We start from the raw sequence: 13,986 nt of genomic DNA on the forward strand, positions 1-13,986 counted from the left end.
GACCATTGCATCCTAGATTCATACACAAAACAGTTTTCATTCTTTCCAAATATGCTCTCCAGCGTGGTCAAATAAAATGCTGTAGACACAGTTTGATGTCCTTTTGTGTGGAATTATAACAAAAGCTACCAGGTCTCTTGCCTGCCTGGGAATTTGGTGCTTTTAAGCATTGAAATACTTCAATTTTTCTAGATATGAAAGTGCACTTCTTTTTTCATATGACATGCAGATTATTACAGATCACACAGTGAATCATGCACACTGTACATATTGACATGCAAAAAGATCCTCATAGTCTTGATTGCATTAGATGTGATCTTGAGTGCAATGGGAGTGATCTCGATTGCGTTAGGTGAGCCGAGCCGAGCCTGACACAATCCTTCCTTGCTGAGGCAGGTGAGTGAGTGCAGTGAGAAAGAAGTCACGGAGCAGTACCCGTAGTAGATCCAAAACTTGGAAGCTTCGGGATAAAGAGGCCACGGGAGGACTAAAAAAAGGCAGAACATGACAAAAAATGAAGCAGCAATATCAGAAAAAGAGAAAGACACACACTCAGACGCAAAGCTGCCTGGAAGTCACTCACTGGATAGAACTTAGTATAATAATATGATCCTTTCAGTTCAGATGTCCTTTAAGTTAAACTCATCTGGACATAAATGCCACCAGAGAAACCTTGGCATATTTTTGCCCAATCCACATGCCTTTAATAAAAAAAAAAACAAAAAACTAAATCTCTCCTGTTAAGAGGATCTTGCAGTTAGTTGGTATGTATATCAATCATTGTTTTTTTACTGTCATTTTGATATAAAGAATATAAAAACCAATATATAATGGATATAATTTGTCGGGGCATTCTCTTGATTTTTTAAAACCGTGTTATCAAATGCTTAATTCTGATGCACTTCCTGAGTTAATTCCACATCCCCGAAAAGATTGGTTTCAAATTTTAGAAGAAGAAAATACAAAAATCAATGACTGAACTGATAGGATTCTATTAAATGCAAGTAGTACACACAATTAGTGATAAGTTTTCATTCATAGATTGAGTAATACAGGTTACTTCAGGTATGAGAAGGCTTTATCAAAGTCACAACAAATAGAACATGGGTATGTTTATTAATAATAATAGTAATAATAATAATAATAATATATCCATTTGTAATGCCTAACATATTGATATGATCTGCCTGAGTGTGTAAGCTTGTATTGATGTGTGTGTGCGGCTGTGTTATAAAATCTATGATTTTATGATGACAATATTAACACAACAATAATTTACGTTATTGCTTTCCATGATCTACTTACATGCTTTATGTGTTATTTGGCAATAAATAATTGTATCTTATATATATATATATAATATATCTATCTACATGTATAAAACCTACCACACAATTAAATACTGATATTTCATTTATTGCACTTAAGTACAAATTGACTAAGAAATGTGATCCAAAAATAGTAAATCTAACAATTTCAGAAATATACTTTGACTTTGTTTTGAGTGATATATTTATACGTCTGCACACATATACTCTTGTACTATTGCACTGAGGGTTTAAAACAAAATAAGAAACTAATAATAATAATAATAATGAAGAATTAAAATATAATAAATCAGGAAGGCTTGCAAGACAACTGAAAAACCAATCATCAAACAAGTTTTTGAAAATTATTGCACAAGATGTCAACTACTGTTATAGAGATAATGTCACCCTGTTTTGTCTGACACTATTTATGTATATGTATATGTATATATAAACAACCCTCCCAATTATCTGTGAAAAAATGCAGAATTGGTTAGAATCTATGCTAGGTGAAAATACATGTATATGTACAATGACAAGAAAATGCCAAAAGCAGGAAACGGTGAACAACCAGTAGTTTGTCATTTTGCACTTCTCTCACAGCTTCACTTCTGTCTATTAGTCAGAAATTTACCGCACAGCAACAGATTCAGCAGTTTCTTGCCAAGGTAGCACAGTTTGCCCAGTGGGCCATTTTGCTTCCATGCAACCCCATTTAGAACTGACACCAAAGACATACAGTGTATCCAGTATAACTAATGAAATGTTTTTACATGTACTTTCATAAACTTGTATATACCACATGAAAATAGGAACATTTTTAGGCTTGCTTTCAATACATGAGGCTACACATATCTACATCTAGGTGCAAGTGGCATGTGTTAGTGTTTTTTTTTTTTTTTTTGAGAAAAAAAAAGGACACATGTCGTTGACACTGAGGTGTACTGTTTGTTCAGGTAAAGCACATTATCATAATAGCTGGAACACCTTTTGTAAGCAAAGAGCACAGAAGTAAGTTGTTGAGATTAAGGCATAATGTGTTTCTTGAGAAAAAGCACCGTGTTTTAGTTGTGATAAGGCATTGGTTTTTGGTTGGATTATAGCGATTTTGATTCTCAAGAGATTGCAGCACTAAGATTTTATGATTTGTGCCTACAAGGTCCATAACAGCATACCAGTCAATTATATTATATTAATTATTTCATTTGTTTTTGTTTGTTTTTGTTTGCTTCATCTCATACAAGGCCTACATGGAGAAGAAAACATGTTTACTTCAAGGGGAAATTAAAGTAAAATATACCAGCATTTTCAGTTTTAAGCCACATGTTGTCTATTCATAAAAGGCAATACTTTCTAAAACTTAGTATACATGTATATGTTAAATGCCAAAAGAGGTCTAATCTTCATAAAAAAAGTAAAAGAAAACTCTTAAAGAAAGTTTACGATTTTCAAAGGTCATAGGAAATTACCATACATAAAAATACAATTCAACCTACTATTCTTAAGAAAATGCTGCCAGGCACTTCATAATCTCAAGAAAATTTCATTCAAACAAAGATGTCATATGTAACATTGTAAAGTGGAAACCTTTTCAAATGAAAAATTACCAATCAGAATAACATTCATAAAAGAAGCGTCAAATGAAAGTATTCTATAATTTGTGTGACATGAAAAAGAGAAAAAATAGGTAAAAAACAAATTGATAAAAAATGTACTGAAATGTAACACAGGTAATGACCACATTATCATTTTCAAGACTACTGACTGGCAAAGTGCTTTTTAAGTTTAAAATAAATCATTGTGTTATTTGCTAATCAAATACTTCACAACATAATAATATAAGTTTCACTTATGTGTTACATGTGACAAACTGTACTGTAGTCTTGTCAAGTTGATTGTGTTAGGAGTGACAAGTAGCCATTGTGCGGATGTGACAATTTGTACAACTGTGGCAGTTGTATTAGCAATGAAATTAGTTGGTGCCAGTTAATATCGTTCAAGTTAATGTAGTACCATGCTAACTATTACTACACAAAATGAGTACTTCCACATAAAAAACCAATAAATATATAAATAATAAACAGAAACATCAACTGAAAAGAGTAAAATTGCCCTTATAATAGCTTAACTACTTTTTGTAACACCTTGCAATACCAAAATTGCTCACTCCTACACACACCAAATTTCATTTCAATAATCACATCTGTTCATATATATATATATATAAATCTCAGTCACATATTCCTTCATATATAGCAAATAAAGGTAATTGGTTCCAGTGTTGACAGCAAGCAAAAATGTCCATGTAACAATGCCATGCCGTAACTTCTCACTGCCGTTTCCTGTGCTTTAGTAGTGATGAGAACAAAACCCATCCAGTGCCCACAAAACTAAAGATATAACATGCAAAGTCAAGATTGTGCTTCCATAATAATAATAAAGGCGAACAATGAGGGCAGATATGACATGTATGTCATATGTAATATGATAATCAAAGTAGTAGTAGAAGTAGTGTTTTTGTGCAAGGAGTAACTGAAAGTTCCATCCATGCAGGTTGACATACAAGTCCCACCACCACCACTGAATGAGAAAATCCTGCTTCCTTCAATTAAAAAATCACAGTCATTGTCCATGCCACACATAGTAAAAGACAACCTTGACCTAGTTACCAAGGTCATTTGGTTATCAAAAGGAGGCTAAGAACACAGAGAGGCCAAAGGTCAAATCAAAAGTGGCGGGACACATTGATTAATGAGTCATGAAGAATAGTTTGAGGCTCCTGTGGCCATTTGAGCGAAGCGCATCCAGGAGATTTTTCGAGCTAGTACCTTTTTCTTGGTGCCGTTCAGGAACTCCTTGTACATGTCTGACCTGAGGTATCTGGTGTAACTGTCATTTTTCATTAGTTTAAATATATGTTCCTGTAAAGATAAAGAAGAAATAAAGAATTTACATGGAAGATGTTTAAACAGTGCATGGATAACAGTATATTTGATTAATTCCAATTGACAGTAAACATGACAAATATAAATACCGAGTAGATTTTAACTGATTTGGATCTGAAAAACTTCAGAAGTACATGTAACAAACTACAGTACTCTCATTTCCCCATAGCACACCTAACACAATAAGTACAAAATTTGAAGCTAAAATCTGTCTGAGCAAATTGCATATGTTGTGTGTGCAAGTATATACTCATATAAGACAAGGCTACATCAGGTACTGGTAACATTTTTATCAAAACTGTTGCACTGGGTATACAAATACTGGGTACTAAGCCCAGGAAGTAGCTGCATGCTTTATTGCAGTTTAACACAGGGTCAGGCTCTTAAATTATAATGTCCCTCTACCCAGTAATACATGTATATCCCACTTGCCTGTGGATTACTATACATGTAACAGAGAAAGGGGCCGACAAACAGACCATCTTTTCCCCAGGTTTAGGCAACAAATGGTTTTAGCTGGACCTGTCAAAAGTCAAGTGTAACCTGGACTTTACCTCTGCAACATCAAAGCAGTATCTGTTTGGATTGTTCCCCACATTCTGTCGGACAGTCTCAGCCACCCTGCTATCCACATTGATAGGATCTATACAGCCAGGTGCCAGAAACTCTCTGCAATATAAAAATAAAGCCATACAGTCTACATGCATGTTGCTCTTTGTACCTGTAGCTTATGAAGAGTAGTAGTATATAGTGGAGCTTTTTATAACTGGTGTGGAGGATACAGCTGTCCTAGACATGAATGTGCCTGTGTTCCACCAACAAGGAATAGAAAACAAGTGTCTGTACCACCAACAGGGGGTAGAAAACAAGTGTCTGTACCACCAATAAGGGATAGAAAACAAGTGCCTGTGCTCCACCAACAAGGGATAGAAAAGAAGTGTCTGTACCACCAACAGGGGATAGAAAACAAGTGTCTGTACCACCAAATGTACTTCTTTCTTTTTTTTACAATAAAACCAGTTTAATGTGTTTAATAAACTACACTATAGCTAATAAGTCCCCGGTCACTTTAATAGCACACGCTGTCTACATCAGACGCGCTAATGCGCACGTCCCCGACAGAGTTAATGATAGGGGGATTACGATGGACAGCGCATGTTGCTCACAGCAGTAGGCACTGCCGCCGAAGTTAAACCGGTAATTAAGTCTTTAACTTGACTAAACATGTTTTGCTTTGTAACTTGCGTCCTTCAGTCTTGCTGTTGCGGAAGCGCCGGCGGGACATATCTCCACCTTGCCGATATTTATCCCGACTCTCGACTTTAAAAGTATTATTGGTTTTGATTTTATCAAAGTCTTATTATATCAGAAAACCTGCATATTTTCATACGTTAAGAGAATTATAGAAACTGTAGAAAAAGCTACTCGTACATCAGGGATAAAAAACAACACCTTGCAGCACTATTACCTATTATTCATCACCAGAAGTTACTGTTTCACTTTTTTCTCCCAAATTACAAAGTCTGATGACAACTGAAAGCCTTTAGCCATACCTCAGGGCAGTGGGAGATAGTCTGGATTTGATTAAATGTAATAAAAGTATATTTTGAAGAATTTTCCTAGCCTTCGGCAATTTCCGCAAAGCTTCGGCATGCGCGGCAATACAGAGCTGTCGATATCTGCATGTGTGAACAATAGAATTGGTGGAACAACGGTTAACGTCGTTGAGTCCTCTGCAACCTATCCGACGGAAGTTCGTGTCCCTGACGGTACTTTTGAAGATTTTGAAATTGTCATTATTAAAAATTATCTATTAATATATAAAACAGTCGTGGCTAATTGTATTTGCAACGGAAAGCACAGTAGGGAGGTTTGTTGTTATTGTTAAAGTTATTATTACTGGGGACATAAATTAGTATGCTAATCTCTTATCATGGTATAATGATTGATACGATGGGTATCAAATAGTTTTCCTTTGATATAAACAACAAAAGAGCGGCCTTCCAAATATCTTTGCTGAATGTTTATAACGTAGGTACTATTATGCGCAAAAATATTGATACATGACGCAAACGACATTTACTAATTTTGGTAATATCAATTTTAATTAAAATTAAATTTAAGTGATGATTGCTACTCTTACCAACGGTGCATCACCGATCAACTAATCTCAGCCACCTGAAGCAGAATCACCAACAAAAGACAAATTGGACTACATCTGCCTTCTTGTTGAGACATCTTATGTAAAAAAGGCGATAACGGTCAAAACATACGTGCTTCGTGGTTTATTAAATGTTCATCGTATTTTTTCGTTCATTATTCTTATGAGTTAAGCAGCTTCACCTCCGTGACACCCTTTTTATTTATTTAAACCATTGTTAGATAAACCATGGGTTTCACTCCAGATTTCACGATCGAACAGCTGATCATGAGGAGAGTGTAGCATGCTATAGTAAACTACCCCAAATATATATACAACACCTCCAGGGTTTCACGATCGAGCAAGTGATCATGAGGAGAGAGTGTAGCAGAGAACTTCATTAATGGTCGTCATAATTGGCGGTTGCCTTGGGAAAATGAGTTACATGATTACATAATACAGATACATAATAACATAAGATTAATACTAAAATTTTCCCTGATACAAAAACCCCTATTTGAGCGCTTATTCCTGACTGCGTTAATTACGGGTGATTAGAAAGTAATCTATGAGGACGCAGGAGCGATGATTGCTACTCTTACCAACGGTAAATCACCGATTTACTTGACTCCGCTACTTCGAGCAAAATCACCACCAAAAGACATATTAGACCACGTTCGTCCTCTTATTAAAACAAAGAATGTAAAAATGTGATGTCGGTCAAAGAAGAGGACTAGACTACGTGCTTCATGGTTTATTAGATAGGCCTATTCATTGGATTTTTTTAGTTCATTATTATAGCTTCACCTCGCGAGACCCTTTTTTATATATTTAAAACACAGCACCCCACTGGTTTCGCGATCATGAAGAAAGGGAGTGTAGCAAAGAACCTCATTAATGGTCGTGATAATAGGTGGTTGCATTGTAGGCCTAACCTTGTTCATTTTAGTCGACAGACTAAGCTAGAAGAAAGAACAGATCATTATCGCCTCTCTTTACTTAGGAACAATAAGGATGGCTAGTGGCAGCATTTATAAGTTCTTTTATTTAGAAACTTTCCGATCCTTTGTCTGGGACTGCGTCCGAGCAACGGCGATAACGACAGAGACGTCCTCGAACATTTTGGACTCAGTGCAAATAAAAAAAATCCGTTAAGAAGTAGCCTTTAAATGTCCCGGCAAATAACTTTGCGATGGCTCAGAGAGTTCTAGAATGAATGACAAGCAACGACATTAGGGTTAATAATAGACTAAAAACTATCAGAGTGTAGGCCTGTCTTAGGCCTACTTCATTTCTAAGGCCATCTTGTGATACGAGTCATGCTACACTATGATTTAATACAGGGATACCATCGATAGTATATCAATAGAAAATCGCAATCCTCAAATGTTTTTTAATTCATTAAATATAAACGGTCTTTTCTCGTACAATGGGTCTGGTATAGTTGTATTGGCCTATCAGTTGGAAACACGTGGTTCGTCTACAATTGCAAATGGCGGAGGTGCCGTGGTAGTTATTGTCGTAAAATTAGCTGGATACGGTGCACGTGAGAAAATTATTCATTAAATTTAGTTTTCGAGCGTCAGCTTAATCTGGTAAAATGCGAGACGAAAAAAAATCATAGATAGAGCCTTATGACCCAATGTAGAATGATGCCGAATAATACATCAACGACGTAGTTTATCGGCAGATAAACGTGTTTCCATTCTCGGCTGACTGAGGAAAGGTTTGAGAGAGCATTTAAAGAAGAGGCGGTCGAACCAATAGTGAGTAGGAAGTGTGCTGCAATCAAGACGAACAATACCGATCATAAGTGGACAGCTAATAACCCCTAATTAAGCCCGGGTTACGCGCTGCTGTGTTGACTCCTTGCTGGGGAGCGGTAGCGGCCTCCTACTGCTGTGAGTAATCACGCATTGTCTTCTAACCTGCGGCTTAGATGACTCCTTGCTGGGAAGGGGTAGCGGCCTCCTACTGCTGTGCGTATTCAAACATTGTCTTCTAACATGCGGCTACACGACGGTTGCATTGTATTAATAAAGTAATACCTATTCATAAGGAAGGGGGCGGATGGTAATTTTACGAGAATTAAATCAGTTACCAATCATACGCGTACCAATAGTCGTGTTTTTTTTTTAGCTATACGGTATATGGTATCAACTAAAGTGCACTTACTCATATATCTCTTGTACACGACTTGGCACCTGTCTGGAAGGAAGTGTCTTCAATTCTTGGCAGGCCAAATAAAATCTGAAATTAAGTTAGAAACTAAAAAATAATAGACACATAGGCTCTATTCCCATAGATCTTAGATCGATCTATCCCTGTGGGGAGTCTCACTAGATTACTTTCAGATAATCCGACTTAAATGTCCGTCCCGCCTACTACAAGCTGTAAGGTGGTAATTAACTTTCGTGTCCGCCCGGCTGACAGCTATTTAGCGTGAACCCCCAGGGAGTTAGGTCGATCTAAAGTAGGTCGATCTAATCTATGGAAATGGGGTGATAAACACTTATAATGATACCAGTGTAATATATCTTTATTTAAAATCACAATCACATAAGTCTGCAATAGCTGCGCATGTTGATTATGATATAAATCAATTCACATTTTGATGGAACAAGAATTGTCTTGATCAACTGGTAAAAAATAAGGTCAAAATAGGTGTTCGAGGGTAACGTATGGAAGAATGTTTGATATAACAACTCCCAGCAAGATACAGACTTGACATTTAATATGGAATATTTTTTTCCAAATTATTTTTCATCAGTTTTTTCCTATTTTGCTGACTGATAAATGAAAATAAGGATTAAAATCGTGTTTTAATAACTTTTATTTATCTCTTTGATGTCATTGTGACATCAGGTCATTAATTGAATTCGCCAGTGAGGCAAACAAAAATGCATTGCCTATTTTAAGTCACACGACAACCATTGAAAGCGATATTTTGGATCTCCATATTTTCGAAATTATCGTCTTTAAAAGAGTTTTACGCCCCACAAAGGACCCTCATGTCAGTGTCTTGTCACAGCAACGGTTGCTGTTACACCTGACTTCATCTGGCTGCTACCAGAGCTTTCAAGTGGCAAGGCATTCCATAGGATAGGTTTTTGGAGTTTAACCTGGAAAGAAATTCCAGGCAACGGTCAAAACTTGTCCAATTTGGTTCAGTTTTGTTGTAGGACATGCAGGCCGTTGATTCGGAGAGTAATAACCTACCCGTGTATTGTCTATGTGGTTCAAATATGGCGATTTTGATGACCATCGTATCTGCTCGATCCCTTGGCTCTGTAAGTTATCTGCTTTTAAAAGTGCTCTGGGTGAACGGACAATCTCATCGTGCAACCTAAAATGGTTCCTAAGGTGCCCCCTATCAAATGATAGTCAAATGGTTAGCAGATTATTCCTTTATTTCATCTGGTTTAGGTTTTCATCAATGACTACCACTGGTGTTTTGGCACCAATGTGGTATCCACTCCAAATACGTACTGACGCTGTCAATGACCCTAGTCACTTTAGAAGCGGCACACGCCTTGTCGTAGGCCTCTGCAAGATGTCTGTAAACTCTGTTTTGACCAGTTAAGCGGTGCAGGTGAAATCTGACCTCAATAAAGAAAGCCACGCGGTTTCAGTGTTCTACCCAGAAACGGTAATGATCCACAATTCATTAAAGAAACAGACGACGCTATTTTGCTGTTTACAGTGGCTTCCTCAGAGGTCGTTTGGTATCCTAACCTGCTAAAACCAGTTTGATATTCGCTAAGAGCCTTGAAAAACGCGTTTTGGTCACAATTTGCCCCTCATTCTGAACGGACTGGGTGGGTTTTGTTTAGTTGCAGAAGCATATCCTGAAGGACAGTGAGTCCTGTGCCCTGGTGGTAAGATGTCGATACATTGTGTAGGTACATCAGTCTGGGCATAACTCTATAAAACTGTGCAGACTATTCCGTTTGACACAATAATCTGTCTGGCAATGTCTGTCTTTTTTCGCGCCATTCTGACACAGATTAACATTTTTGTAAAACATTGTTTAACTCATTTTACGCACTGCAAAACCGACCGCTTGCATGCAAAATTTCAAATTCTTCTATGCGGTAGTTGCCGACATATGGATACTTTTTTGACAGAACCATGCTTCGCCAAAGCTAAGCTTTAACCAGCCCAAAGGAGCACTTCCCAATTAAATCACCGCATATTACACAATGCAGCAGTGCAACAGACTTGGTAGTCAGTTAATTGGTAGCGACACACCTGACTTCACACTTCTTCAGTCAGATATCTTATATGAGATCTGAGTTTTATGAAAAAAGAACGCACTTTTACCTAGGCATACCTTTAAAACTGAAATATTCCATATTAAATGTCAAGTCTGTATTTTGTCTATGTTACTATTTCAGTGCATGAAACAACTGATCTTAAGATGAGCAAACCTACTTTAAATTTTCTCCACTAAATTCCTTGGCAAGGAATTTCCCAAAGTGATCTCTACCAGCTGGATCCTTCAGCAGTTCATAAATGCTAAATGTCCATTTTTTCACCCTCCTTTGTGGTAAATCCTTCCTGTAAACAATTAAAGCTTAATTTTTTACTGTCACTGTAAAGATGAATCCTTCATCTTTACTTTAATTACTGTTCTGTTGATTAGAAAGCTTGCAGCAAGTATTCAATCTAGATAATCAATGACTCTGTTCATTCTGACTTTACCAGTAGTTTCAAACTGTCTAATAAAAACTGGAGTCTTTCAATCATATACCATGCAGTCTGACAAAGTTCCTTAAAAAAAAGATAATTTAAATGGGACATAGGGAATCCTGAAGTGATTTAAAATTCTTCTTCTTAACAGCTAATTCAAAGATATAACTAAAACAATCAGCTCTGTTTTATTGCAGATGCAAACCTTCTCTATTATTTAAGGCATGGCAACTTTTGATTAACCGATATCTCATCTTATACAAAATCTATGCCATGTGAACTTTAACATCACATTTATTCAATATGTTATCTTAAACATCACACCTAACACAATATTTGCCATAGAAAACCACAGGCACAACTAACACACTGAGCAGAGTACCACTCACATTGTCTTCTCCAGATCCCATAGCTCTGCATTGTCTACTATCCAGGGATTGGCATATTCTTGGGGTGTTATGAAGGCATCAAACTCGGCATACTGTTCATAGTATGATGTGTAGCTAAAATATAAACAGCACATAACAGTGAGCAATTCTACAAAAAAAAGTGGACAAAGAAAAGTTTTTTAATGTTTTCATGAGAAAAAAAAAACTTCCTCCCTCTCTCTACTCAAAAGTTATTCCTTTTTGATTTACTCCATCATAACATACAACAAAGTGAAAGTGAATTTTATTTTCAGCAATTCAGGTATCTGTATGAAGAATGAGGAATTATAATAGGAACAATGATTCATGAAAAACTTGCCACTTCAGGCATATATACTGTGCATAAATATACATAACTGCTTAGAAAAGTTAATTGTTAGCCTGTAGTTGTATTAGGTTTTATCTGGAATCAATGACAACAGAATTGATCTTCATTCACTGACATGCTCAACTGTCAACTTTTATCTTTTGACAATTTGAATGGGATGTTTGTAGTCGATATTTTTGTTTATCTTGCAAATTGTACAGGGTGACAAAAAAAATCAGAAGCCATAAATAATTTAATTAATCCTACAAAAGTCCAAATTTCAAGAAATTTGCTGGACTTTAACTTCAATATGTGTATGATAATTCCCTAAAGTTTCAGTTATCTTGGTCAGTTTGCATAAAAGTTATGTTCTTTTTCAAAATATGCTCTAAATGGCTTCCGAGGTTTTGGATGCACACTTGCATACATTGCGGAAAAAAAAATTGTCAATTTCACAAACATACTGCTCCTTCAGGATTTTCCTTTTGGGAATGATCATTGCACAAATTTCTTGAAATTTGGTGGACCTTCGCAGGATTTATTTAAAATTCTTAGGGGTTCTGTTTTTTTTTTTTTTTTTTTCGGTCACCCTGTATATAAAGTAACCAAGGGTTCAGTATATATGGCAGTTATTTTTATATATTGTTTAATAGGGTATAGTGTGCTATTATATGGGTTGTTTTATGTTATATGAGTATCAGTGGATCAAAGTGAAAGGGAAGCGTGGGATATCATTTGCATAGCACCTTTATTACCTTTCAGCCACTTTGGACACTTTCACCCATCGCCTTCCCAGCCTTCTTCTGTAGCATTCAATCTGGACGTGAAATATAAAGAATATCACATGTACAGCGTGATTTAAAAATTGAATTCAAAAGAGCATTAAATAATTAAATGTGTCTGAGAAATTCTGATACAGCATTTTTTTTAGGATACGTTATAAACCCATATTTTAATTTCCAGTCAACAATTTGTTACATTGTTGTTAGGGCAGAGAGATTACATAGTAAAAGCAGTCTTGTTCGGCCAAATATACTGTATTGCCTAGCTTTTTCCTTGGTTTTAATGAGACTTTGAAGGTTCGTGGTAAGCTGGGATGGAGAACACAAAAAATTTTTTGAACTGTGTCCACTTCTTACCTCTTGTGTCAGACCTTGAGCTGGATCATGGAGATCATTTACTGATACACCAGGACTCAATCTGCCTCCAGGCACTATGTACGAGATCTATAAATTTAAAGAGTATGCATTATTATACGTTGCTGAATTGGCCCTAATAAGGTTTTGTTCTCAATAGGAAAACATAATATATATTATTTCTGAATATACACATTCCATATTTGGAATGGTATTGGTGACTTTATAAAATCAGCTTAAGGTTGATTGCATTGCCTCAAGAAGAGATTTTAATACAATCAACTTTTGCTTTATCATACCAGCACCGACTCGTTCAAATCAACCCTGTCCCTAGGCAGTCTTGCTTTAAATGAAACACCCATGCATGCACGTACGCACACACTTTCAACATTCTCCTGAGACATCGGAGCTACAGCTGCAGAGGTAATTATAAACTGCCTCTTAAGACACAAAATTTGTACATGTACAAAATTTCACTGAATAGAATTAATTCATGCGTACAATCCTCTAACCCCTCCTATGATTACGTAAACACAGGCTGTGTAGTAAGTAGAACCTTGTATAAGACTATTACTACTGTATAAGCACAACTCCATGAGCCAAATTACATTCCCAGCATCTGCTATTACGTATACTACAGGGGATCTACATACAATGTATTAATAGCCCAGTGTTATTAAAGACAAGATAGTTGACTGAATTATTCTCCCAGTCACTGTATGGTATATCAAGATACCAGAATATTATTATTGATCTACCACTTAATGGTACACATGGGGGAAGTCTATCACTGGATGTTCACAATATGTTCAGAGAAATTTTCTAATACAGAAAATGGCTATACCTTGGGCACAGTATATACTCAATATAACATTGGTAACAAGCATTTTTCTACTGCTTTGATTAGCTATTCAGCTGCCATTATATTGAAACAATTGAAACAATCTACTTCAAGCAATTATACCCAGCCCCCCCCCCCCCCCAACACACGTACACACACACAAACTTTTAACAAATGAAAGGTTTCCAAC

General features: G+C 36.3%; 1 protein-coding gene across 1 annotated transcript in view; it reads right to left on the minus strand.

Moving 5' to 3' along the window:
• Positions 1-13,986, minus strand: part of LOC106153775 (regulator of G protein signaling 7) — a 64,390-nt gene that overhangs the window by 4,789 nt on the left and 45,615 nt on the right. The window contains 7 exon segments of the mRNA XM_087005567.1: positions 4,136-4,228; positions 4,807-4,921; positions 8,568-8,642; positions 10,827-10,952; positions 11,474-11,587; positions 12,575-12,636; positions 12,959-13,045. Coding sequence (XP_086861693.1) covers positions 4,136-4,228; positions 4,807-4,921; positions 8,568-8,642; positions 10,827-10,952; positions 11,474-11,587; positions 12,575-12,636; positions 12,959-13,045 — 672 coding nt within the window.

Source organism: Lingula anatina, chromosome 2, assembly GCF_051362555.1.
Source record: "Lingula anatina isolate TDL-2025a chromosome 2, LinAna3.0, whole genome shotgun sequence".
NCBI lineage: Eukaryota > Metazoa > Brachiopoda > Lingulata > Lingulida > Lingulidae > Lingula > Lingula anatina.